General features: G+C 43.4%; 7 protein-coding genes across 7 annotated transcripts; 3 read left to right on the forward strand and 4 right to left on the reverse strand.

Annotated features, from left to right (window-relative positions):
* Nucleotides 1-71: 71 nt before the first annotated feature.
* C8R40DRAFT_1171842 (uncharacterized protein) lies at nucleotides 72-722 on the reverse strand (the record flags this gene model as incomplete). Its single annotated transcript, XM_046231774.1, has 1 exon — nucleotides 72-722. One exon carries the CDS (start codon nucleotides 720-722, stop codon nucleotides 72-74), a length of 651 nt encoding a protein of 216 aa, XP_046085015.1.
* An 893-nt stretch (nucleotides 723-1,615) lies between these two features.
* Nucleotides 1,616-2,717, reverse strand: C8R40DRAFT_336392 (uncharacterized protein). The gene is made up of 4 exons (XM_046234756.1): nucleotides 2,537-2,717; nucleotides 2,293-2,490; nucleotides 2,082-2,245; nucleotides 1,616-2,030 (listed from the first exon to the last, which is right to left on the reverse strand). Exons 2-4 carry the CDS (start codon nucleotides 2,386-2,388, stop codon nucleotides 1,703-1,705), a joined length of 588 nt encoding a protein of 195 aa, XP_046085016.1. The 5' UTR covers nucleotides 2,389-2,490; nucleotides 2,537-2,717; the 3' UTR covers nucleotides 1,616-1,702.
* On the reverse strand, nucleotides 2,570-3,356 carry C8R40DRAFT_336290 (uncharacterized protein). The gene is made up of 4 exons (XM_046234753.1): nucleotides 3,263-3,356; nucleotides 3,178-3,213; nucleotides 2,748-3,131; nucleotides 2,570-2,689 (listed from the first exon to the last, which is right to left on the reverse strand). Exons 1-3 carry the CDS (start codon nucleotides 3,269-3,271, stop codon nucleotides 2,763-2,765), a joined length of 414 nt encoding a protein of 137 aa, XP_046085017.1. The 5' UTR covers nucleotides 3,272-3,356; the 3' UTR covers nucleotides 2,570-2,689; nucleotides 2,748-2,762.
* A 29-nt stretch (nucleotides 3,357-3,385) lies between these two features.
* C8R40DRAFT_1110378 (uncharacterized protein) lies at nucleotides 3,386-4,115 on the forward strand. The gene is made up of 2 exons (XM_046228322.1): nucleotides 3,386-3,741; nucleotides 3,801-4,115. The coding sequence occupies exon 2, from the start codon at nucleotides 3,839-3,841 to the stop codon at nucleotides 4,013-4,015; it is 177 nt and encodes a 58-aa protein (XP_046085018.1). The 5' UTR covers nucleotides 3,386-3,741; nucleotides 3,801-3,838; the 3' UTR covers nucleotides 4,016-4,115.
* A 408-nt stretch (nucleotides 4,116-4,523) lies between these two features.
* C8R40DRAFT_1171844 (uncharacterized protein) lies at nucleotides 4,524-7,856 on the forward strand (the record flags this gene model as incomplete). The annotated part of the gene is made up of 5 exons (XM_046231775.1): nucleotides 4,524-5,309; nucleotides 5,365-5,655; nucleotides 5,707-5,808; nucleotides 5,863-7,447; nucleotides 7,498-7,856. 5 exons carry the CDS (start codon nucleotides 4,524-4,526, stop codon nucleotides 7,854-7,856), a joined length of 3,123 nt encoding a protein of 1,040 aa, XP_046085019.1.
* A 78-nt stretch (nucleotides 7,857-7,934) lies between these two features.
* Nucleotides 7,935-8,834, forward strand: C8R40DRAFT_1171845 (uncharacterized protein; the record flags this gene model as incomplete). Its single annotated transcript, XM_046231776.1, has 4 exons — nucleotides 7,935-8,023; nucleotides 8,073-8,149; nucleotides 8,203-8,240; nucleotides 8,319-8,834. The coding sequence occupies 4 exons, from the start codon at nucleotides 7,935-7,937 to the stop codon at nucleotides 8,832-8,834; spliced, it is 720 nt and encodes a 239-aa protein (XP_046085020.1).
* A 1,601-nt stretch (nucleotides 8,835-10,435) lies between these two features.
* On the reverse strand, nucleotides 10,436-13,365 carry C8R40DRAFT_1007789 (uncharacterized protein; the record flags this gene model as incomplete). Its single annotated transcript, XM_046222819.1, has 10 exons — nucleotides 10,436-10,496; nucleotides 10,568-10,578; nucleotides 10,643-10,713; nucleotides 10,770-10,827; nucleotides 10,896-11,035; nucleotides 12,111-12,233; nucleotides 12,947-13,080; nucleotides 13,149-13,177; nucleotides 13,233-13,249; nucleotides 13,311-13,365. Coding segments are annotated over 10 exons (699 nt in total), but the record flags the coding sequence as incomplete, so codon positions are not given.
* Nucleotides 13,366-13,737: the final 372 nt, after the last annotated feature.

A 13,737-nucleotide genomic window follows, 5' to 3' on the forward strand; every position in this document is an offset into this window, starting at 1 on the left:
AATATCGATATGAACTAATATGAGTTGACATCGTCATGGGAAGGTGTTCATTGTGCAGATTCATGAACTGACTACTTTCCGCCTGCCTTTGGCTGAGGTACAGGTCCATAAATAGGTCTATCCATCGAATTCTTCAACACCCAAGTGCCCGCTCCTTTGTCCAACATCCCACCATGACACCCAGAGCCACTTCTCTTGCCCATTGTACCGCTCACCGACTCTGTCAACCAATTCGACCCTTCACCCTCACTTCGCCTATTCCTCAAACTTCTCCGACCAGGAGCAGACCCCGCTGCAGGACACTCCTGTCCCCCAACCACAGAAAAGGTGATCTCTGTATTCTTCCCAATCCAATCGTTCTCGAACTCAATGTTGAACTCAACATTCTGAATTAAGCTCCCCATGGCGTCCAGGATAAACCGTTTTACGATGGTTCTTGTTGATTGCTGGGTTGGAGTAGGATGCACGGTTTTCTTACCAAAGTCGAAGGTGACTTTGAAGGTGACCTTTCCACGGGGAAATAGGACAGTCGTGGGATGGAGATCATCTGGCCAGGAAGAGGACGACGACGACGGAAGATCGTATGTAACTGGAGATTCCTGGATATGGACTTCGGCTGCTTCGGGAGTTCGAAATTGAGGGAGACTAGTATCTGCGCTATGGGACGAGGGAGCGGCACTATCTCGAGCCTTCAAATTCTCATAGATACCAGGGTTCAACATGTCAGTGTGGTCTACGAGACAATAGATGAAAACCATACTGTCAGAGGTACTGCAAGTGCAACCGGCAATGCAACGCATATGAGTCCCAGTAGAGCACAGCTCACGAGCGAGTTGAAACGCATGGCAAGTTGAAGAATCAAAACACGTGGAGCCTGCGTTCGAAGATCGAGCCACTTCGTTCTGGAGGCGGTGAAGTTTTTGAGTGGGGATGACAGGACTAAGATGCTGAACCCAAAGCAGAGAGTACAGAGTTTTCTTTGACCAGCAAAGAAGATCCAGACTTCGTCGGACTGACCAGCAGTGTTGTTTCTTGAAGCAGCTCTATTTAGACAACCCGGACTTTTATACCCCGCACAGTTGATCAACAGCAAATTGACTCGAGCCCAGAGTTGAGGAAATCAGTGAGAATGATCAGTAGACTCAGCGTCCCGCGCTGGTCCCGCGTCAGAATGAGTGATCACCAGATTGTTCCGGCCATCCATATTTTCACCTCTATGTAGTGAGGTTTCGTCTCCTAGTGGGCTTGCTCTCCAAGATAATTTTCACCAAGTACATATATTGTAACAAGTCCATCTCCTTTCTAAGAGCCGATATCCATCAGGAAAACCGTCCTCGATTAATGTAGCGAATATTATCAGAAATTTTCGCTAATATCCAATAATTGGTTGGTCCAATATTTATTAACAATTATCGAACATTTTCCGGCCTCCCTGACGCATTAACGGATAATTGCAAGAACTTAATGACAAAGTAGAACAAGTTAGTAGTAGCCTAATGATAAAATAACAATCTATTTGCAATAGGCTAATGATAATTTAACGATAGCCTAATGACAGCTTCATGATAGATTCTGATTATTAACGAGAGGTTCGAGTTGTTCCTTGTCATCCAGATTATTAACCATGGGTGTATATTATGAATTAATTACTTCGGGCATACAACGTGTAGAATGAAGAAAGCTGTGAACATCTACGATTTCCTTAGATATCGTGCACATCACTCGCAGACCCATCGCCATTGCCACCAGACCCATCACCGTTATCACCAGATCCGTCCCCGTCATTGCCAGGCCTGTCATCACTAGGCCCATCACCATTGCTTGACCCAGGACTATCAAGTGTTGCATTGCCGTCGACGCTTGAAAAAGCGGTGGTGGCTCTCTGTGCATCTTGCGAAGCTCTCTGATCCAAATCAGACTCCGATAAGCTGCTATCATCATCATTGCCATTGGCTGCAAACGCGGCAAGGTTGATACGTTGCAGAATTTGATCTTGAGAGAGACCATGCTCAGTTGGGGCAACAGAACGACTGAAATATAGTCAGATGATCGGATTGAAAGAGCATATTAGAAAACCGTACGAAGATTTCAGATATAGCTTATGCATAAGCTTATGGTAATTCACCCTGCTAGCAGTCTCTAAGTTTGTCAAGACTGCGATGAATGTCGTCCAAAGCGAGTTCAGTCCAGTTGGAGGAAAGTTTTCCTCAATAGACTTCGCATGGTCTTGTACAATGGAATGTATCTCGAGAGGAATTAGAAACTCATCATGACCATGCCTCGATCACATACCACACAAGCTGCCATGGCCACCATCGCTTTTGGTAATTCTAGCTCAAGGGGCTTCTGAGGAAGCGAGGATTTGAAAATTTTCGCCTTCTCGGACATGATCAATTTTGAGTATTTTGTCGAGCTGAAAAGCGCTGCGCTGAGATACTTGTGGATAACATCATGACTGAATGGTCGACTATAGTCATAAGTAGTACCGGACTAGCAGAAACGTCAAAAGTGACTCCCTGAGGTGCAAGACACATACTGGTGATAGTTGATAGATATAATCCGAATTCGCAACCAACTGTTTTGCCTCCTCTATACCTCCTTCAGAGTAATCAAGTCCAAATGCAGTAAGCACAACTGAGGAGAAGCCAGCCTTCAGGGTTTTTCATTCAATGATGACACGCTGCGCAACCTACATCGGAGAATTAAATAAGCAGGGAAGGGTACGGAGTACAATTTAAAATGCCAACATATTTCATGAGAGGTCAAACATATGTTGTGAGGTCTCCATCCTGGAGCCGATGCGATATATCAAGGTCTTCATCAAATCCAAGTTCATCTGCACATTTGATGAGGGCATCCAGCGTGATGACATTAAGCCCTGCAGTGTGCAAGGCACATTCGTTCCCATTGATGACAAGCTCTAGGGTAGCCTTGCGGGTAGCTGCTTTCACAACTGACCTGATCTGGGGATTTTGCGATTTCAGATCAAGTTTGTATGACCAGCTTGCATCAGAGGAAGTCTTGAGGACAAGGTTGGTATGTGGAAGCCACGCAAGTTGACCTGATTGAGAGAGAGCCAGAGCCGGAGCTGGCAATTCCATTTCTTTACCATCGGAGGAAACAACAGGAAGCTGAAAGGAATTAGAACTATCCCAAATGATAGTTAAAAAAACAGACCTCTCCTACAAGCTTAGCCGCGATTCTTTGCATCTTCTGCATGGTAGATGAGGAAAAACCAAGATTGTTTACTGATGTAACTCACCTTGGTCATAGGAGCATGAGTTGACACGACATCTTCACTTTCAAGGTTGGAAAGCAGTCCATTATCCTCGCTGCGGCACGGGGTTGAGGGAGTGCCCACGTCACCTGATGATGAATGTCAAATCATTCAATCGTTGATTATGACAGGATTAAACACCTTGTTTCTTCGTCTTCTCACTGCGGTTCTGTGTTGTGAACCGTGCTTCCTATAATTATGCAACAATCAGCAAGCAGGCATTCAAATTGACCCAGAGTGAAACCGGACCTCTTCAGCGTAATACTTGGCTGCTGAGCCGGAATCATTTTCACGTTCAAATTCTTGGTTCAACATTTTGATGTCCTCTATGTCTTCAATCATATCACTTTCACTGTCACTGTCATTCTCTTGAGCATCCTTGAATTCTTGTTGAGCTTGTAGCCGTTTGGATGAGGAATTATCTGGTCAAAATTTTGCAATATAAGAAGATAATTGTTAATAAGGTAAGTTCGACAAAAGTTTGATGCCATTTACCTTCATCCTCATCATCTGTCTGAATCAGAACAGGACCTCCCCCTATGAAACAGTCAGAATGGTTTCATGAAAGTGGCATTATATCTTACTGCGAGCGAGGCTTGGTATCTTAATTGTGGTTGTGGGTATTGCAGGTTCAAGGGTATGACTTTCCACCATTGCTACAGAAGCCTGACCAATGGCGGTAGAAGGTGTTCTTGCCATCTTGCGACGTGTAGTTGGTGCCGGTGTCGGTGTCTTTAGGACATTCTGCAATGGCTGTGGAGTAAGATCTGCCGGACCAGTCTTGTTTTTTCGCCTTCATGAAGACTGGTATGCAGGTACTGCCAGAGCACTTTTCAGTCCACTCTCCTTTGTCTGCCTGCGAGACCGTTTTGCAGGTTGCTCAGGTTGCTCAGCATTCTGCTCTCGGTTGTCTACAGAGATATAGTGTCCGTAAACCTTTTTTTATTACTCAACGGTGAATGCTTACCTGCTATTCCAGCCGACTTTCTCTTCTGAGACCTAGTTTCTCGTGAATTTACCTTGCTGGGAGCATTGAGAGCAATTGACGCAACAGGTTTGTTTGCACCTGACTGCTGAGCAGCCCGTCGCCTTGACATGGAACTGGTAAAGAATAGACACACGTCGACTTTCAGGAGTGAGTTATGGACTTGAAACATTCCATGAAATAAATTCAGAATTTTGACCCTTCATTAGTCACCATTACTTTACACTTGCATGACCCCAATTATCCTATCTGTCGAAACTCATGGCTTCTGGTTATTCTTGCAACGCTTGCAAGCATACTTGGCGACGTGACAGTGATCTCACTCAGCACTACCTGAAAACGCCAAATCCTCGCTGCCGCAAGGAAGCAGATGCTCTCATTGCCAAACTTTGCATAAACCGTTCTTCCCCACGTCGGAGTCTCCTGCGGCGCCGTCTGCCTCGACATCTATCTCCTATGCCTGCTACCGTAGATGATGATTCGGCTAGGCTCATAGAGCAACCTGTCTACAAGCCTGACCAGGTACCACCTATGCGTTTTGTCGGTGATTTTTTTGGGCAGGACTATACTACAGAAGACTTCCCAGGACTTGAGGATGTTGAGGACAACAGCGACGATGATGAAGGCAATGATGACGACGAAAGTAATGATGATGAAGGCGAAGTAGTTACTACGGAGCTGCAATGGGAGCCTGAGCGTCAGGTACAAACATGCCAGAGTCATGATGATATGGTTATTGATCCTCCTATCACCAATGCCCCTCATACTTCCAATCCTCTCCTACGCAGTCTACCCTCTCATCGGGATGGTATCCATATACAAAGATTTGGGGGCCAGGCAGGTGCTCCGTTACCTACTTCACAGCCTCATTATTTGAGTTCCCAAAAATCCGATCCTGGTTTTCAGCAATATCAGTCATCCATTGTGGACAGCGAAAGTAATATATGGGCTCCATTCACCTCAAAGTCTGATTGGGAGATGGCTTGTTGGGCTAAGATTCGTGGCTCTGGCTCTACAGCTTTTTCAGAGTTACTTTTGATTGATGGTGTACGTGCTATCACTCATATCTGGGATCTCTGACATCTAATTCACTGCCGCGTAGGTTATTGAGGCTCTGGGCTTGTCTTATCGGAATAGCGATGATTTGAATAACATCATTGACAACGAACTACCTTCGAATCGGCCATCATTCACTAGGGAGGAGGTTGTTATCGCTGGTCAAGCCTTCGACTTTTACAAGCGAGACATTCTAGAGTGTATTCGGGCTCTTTATGGCAATCCGGACCATTGTCAATACCTTTGTTTTACTCCCGAAAGGCATTATGTAGACTCCAACAACACTATGCGCCTTTATCATGATTTTAACACCGGAAAATGGTGGTGGAACACTCAGGTACGTTTGGCCTTTATCGAATTGGTATAGTGCTAATATCTTATCTTTAAGAAGGCCGTTGAAGCAGACAAACCAGATGCAACAATCTTCCCTGTGATCATCTCCAGTGACAAAACACAGATTACACTCTTCCGAAATAAGGCAGCCTACCCTGTCTACCTCACTATTGGCAATTTGCCAAAGGAAATACGATGAAAACCTTCACAGCAGGGCCAAATCCTTCTGGCATATCTACCAACTAGTTGTCTAGAACACATTCGGAACAAAGCTGCATATCGTCGGACCATTGCAAATCTTTTCCACGCTTGCCTCAAGGATCTTACAGCTCCGCTTTGCAAAGCAGGGCTTGAGGGCACCGTGATGACTAGCGGTGATGGACTACAACGCCGCTGTCATCCTATCCTTGCTGCTTTTGTCGGCGACTATCTGGAGCAAATTCTGGCCACTACAGCATACTCAGGTGATTGTGCCAGCTGCGATGCTGAGAAGAAGGACCTTGGAATATATCCTTGTATTCACCCATATAGAGATATCGAAGCTGTTTTAGAGGCTATCCATACATCAACCCCAGACCTTTGGGTTGAGAAGTGCCTCGAATGTAACGTCAAACCCATTCAGCATCCATTCTGGGAAGACCTTCCGTACACCAATATCTTCACTTCGATTACTCCGGATATTCTCCATCAGCTATACCAGGGTGTTATGAAGCATCTGATTTCATGGGTAACCGATATTTGTGGTGCAGATGAGATTGATGCCCGTGTTCGTCGACTCCCACCCAACCACACTATCCGAACATTTCACAAAGGTATCTCCACACTATCCCGTGTGAGCGGGACTGAGCATAAACAAATGTGTTCATTCATCCTTGGAGTTGTCACGGATATACCTCACTTAAGTATTCATCAATCTGGTACCTTGCTTGCTGCTACCCAGGCTCTCCTCGACTTCCTCTATCTCTCATGCTACCCCATCCATACTACTGAATCTCTATCCCAGATTGATGAAGCGCTCGCCCAATTTCATGCTCATCGTGGAGTTTTCGTCGAACTTGGGGTGCGGAAACACTTCAATATCCCAAAATTACATTTTCTTTGTCACTATTCACGCTCTATAACATATTATGAAACAACCGACAACTACAATACAGATACCACTGAACGCCTGCATATTGACTATGCAAAAGATGCCTACCGAGCATCTAATCGCAAGGACGAATACATTCAAATGACGCACTGGCTTGAACGCCGCGAAAAGATCATGCACCACACAAACTACATCTCTTGGAGGCTTTCCCAAGTCTTAAACTCCCCATCCTCAGAGCGTAGCTCCCATCCTACCCCAATTACTCTTTCCTCTGATTTCGGCAAACGGTATGACTTCCCTGGTGCACAACGGACATTACTGGACATAAAATGCATATACACTCAGAAACTCACTCGTTTCTCTTCCATGAGAAGAGTTCCGCTTTCCCGGCTTGAAGATACCTGTAGTAATGGTTACTGTGCAGTCCAATTCACGCATGTTTTGAAACGGTTCCTTGTTCAGTATCGCTATCCCAATATTCCAATCAATCAAATTGATGAGTGGGCACGATTTGTTGTTCTCCCATTTTCTTTGCTTCCAGTCTGGCACAAACTCAAATTCGTCAACACAGAACTATTTAGCAAGAAAACACTTGATTCATTCTCAGCTCATCCTTCCTCTTCCAAGCGATCCAACAAATCAATAAAACCTTCACGCTTTGATACTGTTCTTGTCAGGCTCAAGCAGGGAAATGATTGGACCAAAGGTATGTATATTTATCAAGTTCTTTGGAGTATATGGCTAATTTGAACATAGATATGAGAGTTGGCAGAGTACGCGTAATATTCTCACTTCCTTCTGACAAACTCGATACACTGGTACCTTCTGATATCCCTCCGCCGCAACATCTCGCCTACATTGAGTGGTTCACCAAGTTTGTAGCTCATCCTGAACCATATTCGGGCTTGTACCGGGTTAGGAGAGACGTTGGAGCTGATGGCTTATGTACTGCATCTATCATTGCCCTCGACAGCATTGTCTGCAGTGCACATCTATTCCCGCAGTGGGGTGGATCAGTACCCCCGGATTGGACAAGCCAGACAATATTGGACCATGCCTCTTCATTTCTACTGAATATTTTCAAGGACGAGCATGCATACTTCAACTTATCATAATAAATACTCATGTATATAGACATTCCAATATGAGTTTCCACCTTGCCAAATAGACACCTTAAGTGTAGCAACTTCGACATGAGTACATTCACCAAACGCAAGCCTGAAGGGCCTGTCAGTGCCAGCGCCGCTAAAAGGATAGCTACCGCTCATCGAAACCACTCTTTGTGTGTTCAAACCTGCAATATATCTATTTGATATTCATGTATCCACCAGGTCTAGTACATCTTCGAAAGAGAACCATACTTTACGACGCACTGGACCATGCTCAAGTGCCCTGCCTGCTTCACAAGGTCTGAAACCCTGTTCTGCTTTTGCTTCCTTACTAACATAATATTTATCACAGTTGTTAGTCGAATGGCATTAGACAATGAGGCTCTAAAAGTCATCAGACTCGAGGCACAGATGAAGAGACTTCAGGAGGATTGTGCAACAAAGGAGTTCGATCTTTGACAAACACAGAAGGCAATAGAGGATCTCAAAACGCGAATGCAGGACTGGGAGCAGCAGGATCAAGACTTAAAGGAGCGTGAAATAGCTCTTAAAGAGCGCGAGTTGTCTTTGTATCAACGTGAGGTATCGTTGTGGGAATCTGAAGCAGACCTTGCAAGGAGAGAAAGGCAGGATGCAGATGCCTTGTATGAAAGATGGAAGCGCACACGAGACTACCACATCACTGCAATTGAGAGTGAGAAGAGGATGCGGGCAGAGATAAAGGATGAGCAAAAGAGGCTGGAGGAGTATGAGAAAGAGGTGGTCAGGAGGGAGAAGAATGCAAAGAAACTGGAGGAGTTCAACGACCTTAACTCACTGGAAGCTCATCACAAACTCGCATCATTGCAGCAGCAACTGGATAAGGCAGAAAAAGCTAATGCCGACCTCTTGGCATTCTGTGAAACTGTGGGGCGCATGCTTTCAACAGTGCCTGCTCGTGAGCCCGGACAGATGCTGCGAGCTGCGGAAAAACTGGTAGAATGATATCAAGGTATAGTACATAGTAGCGCTAGTCTCTGAACATGTACTAGTAACTACTATGATCAGTTCTCTTCCTTCGCACAAATTGCTCTTTATTTTCATCGTCAGCATTAATGACCACAGATAATCAAAAATTAATGAACATTAACAAAGCTTATCAAGGTGTTGTTGGCGAAAGTGAAATTAATGAAAATTTCTAATAATATTTGAATCATTAACCGAGGATGGTTTTCCTGATGTCAATATAGCTGCTACATAGACGATAGTATTTGAACACGACAAGTGTGTTTCCCTGCGCCAAGACAAATATAGCATTGTGAGCTCCGAGCCGTGGCGATACTCTGGAATATATGGAGGGATTGAGATTTCAGCACTTGAAAAAAATCGTGATGAGAGCCCTGAATATGATAACTTCGTCGCGGTTCCTATGTCTTGTGCGTTGTGTTGGCAGATATCTGGCAAATATCAATATCCTCCCAATCATTCGATTCCTGGTTCCAAGCTCTATTCCATAACCAGTATTAGACTTGCACACGACAAAAAAAAAACACAGTGGAAGACAGGGTGGCAAATTTCACAGTGTTTATCTCCTTCCCATGTCAATCTCTCTTCAACCAGCTCGGGATTTGAAAGAAAATCTCTGAGATAGCAATAGGACAAAATGTGCCATGGTAGTCTTGTAACTGTGGCTGAGGGAAATTTGGTGGTGCATAGATGGGATAAGTAGTAGATGGTGTGCAATGGATTAAACAAGGGTGCTAGGTTTCTCGGTTCTTTCTCCTTCCCTCTAACCCATTGACCTCGTCCATCTCTGATTTGGCATCCTAGCACTGCATAACCCAAAGTGGTTTCCGACTCAGATATACCATTTGATTATTATCGGTTCGTTCCTAAGTGCTTAGTCTGTCTGTGATAAATAATAATAGGGATTTCCAATAGACAGACAGCACAAAGGGTCACTACAGTCACAAGTCCAGCACAAAACCTGAAATAACATCACATATGCATCTCTTGTTATACAAACCTCAAGCTTCCAAGCCATAAATATCCATTTATCAAATGCAATCACACAAAAGTGAAATCCTCGCCCCCAAGCCCACCTACTTGACTTTCTCCAAAGTCTACTTTGGCATTGGAACTGGATCCGTCAACATATCCACCACTGTTCTCACCATGACTCCGCTCCCTAGATCCCTCCCTCCTTGTGCAGAACCTATCTTGACCAATGCATTCTCATCATCCATTTTTGATGGAGCAGATTCTGTCTGGGCCCACTGGTTCCCCATATCAAGCTCATACACACCCGTGGTGATAATTCCTGCTTCAGGGTTTCGAGCCTGATATACAACAACCAGCAGGCAGATATCAGTGAATACTTTGCACTTGGTATATTAAAAACAGACGCACACTAGTACTGCCTCTATTGGACGGTCCAATTCGACTGTTGGATGAATTCATAATACTGGAATGAGGTTCATTGATGAAGAGAATACTGTTCCCTGGCATGGGTTGCCCATTGAGGTTATTCCATCCTGCGCGAGCATTGAGACTAATCTTTGATCAGGAAACTGTTTCTCGGATAGTACCACCAGAACAACATCCACTAACATGCTTATCAATGCATTGGTGTATAATTTTGACAATGCAAAATCCCAAACAAAGTTTCTAAAAGTGTCAGGATTCAGCATTGCAAAAAAAAATAAGAAAAATAAGCCATTTTGATTGATCATACATACACTGTAGTGTTCTAGAAATGCACATAGATCTCATCAGTGGTACGCCCTGTGGATGCATGGAAAACAATTAATTACAGGGATTGCCAAAAATAATATAACATCGAGTATTGCTGAGAAAGCAGTGATTGCTCCGGTCTGTACAGTCACTGGTCGAGAACAATGTACACATCAGGAAATGACACAAAGGAAAAGGTAAACTCACATCTAATGATCCTGGAAACAGCATCATCCGTAGCTCGTATGTTAGTGCATTTCTTCCACTGCATAATATAGAAAAAAATCAATAAATATATAAATTTGGAACACGTAACAAAAACCAGAAACTTACCAGAATCCACACCAGGGTCACTGTAATCAAGATATCTGTAACTGCAAAGGATGCTAACCAAGTGATCACTGAGCCATCAAATTGATGAAGATTTGCAAATTCATTGATGATCGTCACCGCAATCACTACGTCGGCAGTCGCTAATAACGGCTGGGATTTACAAAGGGAAATCTGAGTCAAAACTTTGATTTCCCATCTGTGCTTTTGATGTATTGATCTTCCGGCAATGACTTGATTTCTCGGCTCATCATTGATAATCTTTCCCAGCTGACCATTGATAATCTTTCCCATAGATAATTGATAATCTTTCCCATAAGTAATAGATAATCTTTTTCATCAGAACAAAATTTTATTTCCCGGTTCGCAAAAGTAAATGCCCGACTTTTGAGCCACTGTCCAGAACTATTGAGAGGCGGAATCTCCTTACAAAATGTTCATTACATTGAAGAGGAAACTGCCACAGTGCGAGAGTAGGAATTTGTCGCGTCGGTTTAGAAAATTACAAATATAGGAAATGGTGACACAGAGTATGCACGCCCGCATTCGGTGACAGCATTTGGTTGTGGTGGGTCAGCCTTCAACCACACTGGTGGGCATTGGACAGCAATGGAGTTCCTGCTGCATTCGAGGAATTTGGTGATGATTGGACTACACTCAATAAGCATGGCAGAAATGGTTGGTTGGGACTTCTTGCATGCGTCAAATGGTGGGGACAGGGTTTTGATCCAGAAGGTGACAAGAAACAATGGCATGAACTTGTTGCCGATATGGTGAAGATGTTGAATGGATTGGATAACTATATGTCGCACAACTCTGGTAACTCTCACTCTGTATCAATGCAAGACTAGTATTTGCAGTGGCTCAAAAGTCAGGCATTCACTTTCGCGAACCGGGAAATAAAATTTTGTTCAGATGTAAAAGATTGTCAATCATCAATGGGAAAGATTATCTATTACTCATGGGAAAGATTATCAATTATCTATGGGAAAGATTATCAATGATGAGCCGAGAAATCAAGTCATTGCTGGAAGATCAATACATCAAAAGCACAGATGGGAAATCAAAGTTTTGACTCAGATTTTCCTTTGTAAATCCCAGCCGTTATTAGCGACTGCCGACATAGTGAATGGTGTTCGCTAACCCGCCGACTATAACATGAGAGAAACAAAACCACAAGATTGGTAAAAAGCAATAAATATTGATAGAAGTACTCACTGAAAGAGCACACAGAAAAGAAGGTTATTCCATAAAACAACACGGTGGATTGACTGATCACTTTGATGTGCCAGGCCATGAAGATTTGCACCGGAGTAGAAATCATCACAGTCACAATAGGATCTAATCACATACGCCAGGATATAAATATCTTGTTATAACCATTTTTCAACATATTGACTTACATACCAGCCGAAAGCACTGCAGATCAAAGGACAGAATACAATGTGAACTCTCTTTAGATCAACTTTTGATGTTGGTAAAATGTGCATACTAATTGGAACCCGTGTGACTGCTTTCTCAGTTCCTAGCAAAATGAACACTCTATTAGTCAAAATCAAAGGAGCAGGAGAAGACTCAAACAAAAGACAAAGGAGTGCCAGGACATGATTTCCTGCTCAGGTTGAAAAGGAAAATATTGATCAAACTCACCATATCTAAACACCAGTGGTTCCAGCATCAAACCAATGTCAAAACCTGTTGGACAAGGGTCACTGGTCAGTGAAAAGGATACAATCACCTGAGTGTTGAGCAGGCAAGGGGTGCATAGTGGGAACACTCTCCAGCACCATACCTGGTAATAGAGCTTAGTGTCTCAGTGAGGCAATAAAAGTGAGAGAGAAGCAAGTTGGATTCCAGTACAGGACATAGCTACTTATATACATAAATGCATGACAGTATTACATAAGGAAGTACTGAGGAATCCGCACATGGTATATGATGTCAGTGTATACTAAGCATAGACTAAGGTAACACATGACCATATTAGTGACGTGTGAACAGCATAGCCGCGTTCAACACTGAGCATCATTATAAAGAACTCAGAAAGGATCAACCATTGAGCAAGTCTGGCAGATTGAATAGACTGTGCAGAAATAACACAAAAATAATGAGCTTTAGATACGCATCAGTATTCAGAGTTTCCACTATGAAGAGGTACCATACAAGTGCTCTGATACGTTGGTTGTCTCTAGAGAACATATCATTTTAAAAATGAGATACTGTACTAGCAGGTAGTGCATGGTCAAGGGAACTCACTTCTTGTATGTTTGGAAATAAATAAATATCTAGGACCAATAATCAGATCAAAGCATGCAGACGCCTTAGCACTAGGACACCCACTTGTACAGCAAGGACACCTGCACAGTAAGCAAAGCAATACATAATTGATTCTTAATCAACTGGAGGTGATATATTTACCATAAAGTATGCAATTAAGGAAGACCCCAACAAGCAATGGCCCAAAGCTGTGATTAATAAATGAGCTTGAAACTCAGAAGGAGAGAATTCTCACTCACATCATAGACAACGGCGGGGACATAGCTATAATATCAGTAGGAGTACTAGACAAAAAAATCACAAGAAAAGAAGAATGACGAAGACTCCAAGATGAGAGTCCGTTGGGTGATTGAAATAGCAAAACTCGTGGGCTTATATCTTTTCAAGGTGTCTATTTTGGAAATATGTTATGTTACCCACTACAATTCAGATGATTAACTGCAGCGACTCTGGGAATCTTGGCTGCAACATCGGCATCAAGAACAATCTGAATTCGACATAGTATGAGCAGAGTTCAGGAATTTCCAGTTATTAATAACAAAAAACAGTAAAATAATGGGTCGCCCCA

This window comes from Lentinula edodes (genome assembly GCF_021015755.1).
Source record: "Lentinula edodes strain Le(Bin) 0899 ss11 chromosome Unknown C8R40scaffold_23, whole genome shotgun sequence".
NCBI classification, from domain to species: domain Eukaryota; kingdom Fungi; phylum Basidiomycota; class Agaricomycetes; order Agaricales; family Omphalotaceae; genus Lentinula; species Lentinula edodes.

What these genes read in the sequence shown, in the direction of transcription:
- C8R40DRAFT_336392 (XM_046234756.1), bottom strand. Translation starts at nt 2,388, where the DNA reads ATGTCCGAGAAGGCGAAAATTTTCAAATCCTCGCTTCCTCAGAAGCCC. An exon ending in TGGCCATGGCAGCTTGTGTG is followed by an intron (nt 2,246 to 2,292) that starts GTATGTGATCGA and finishes ATTCCTCTCGAG; the next exon opens with ATACATTCCATTGTACAAGA. An exon ending in AAGCTATATCTGAAATCTTC is followed by an intron (nt 2,031 to 2,081) that starts GTACGGTTTTCT and finishes ACTATATTTCAG; the next exon opens with TCGTTCTGTTGCCCCAACTG.
- C8R40DRAFT_1110378 (XM_046228322.1), top strand. Translation starts at nt 3,839, where the DNA reads ATGAAAGTGGCATTATATCTTACTGCGAGCGAGGCTTGGTATCTTAAT.
- C8R40DRAFT_336290 (XM_046234753.1), bottom strand. An exon ending in CGGCTAAGCTTGTAGGAGAG is followed by an intron (nt 3,132 to 3,177) that starts GTCTGTTTTTTT and finishes AATTCCTTTCAG; the next exon opens with CTTCCTGTTGTTTCCTCCGA.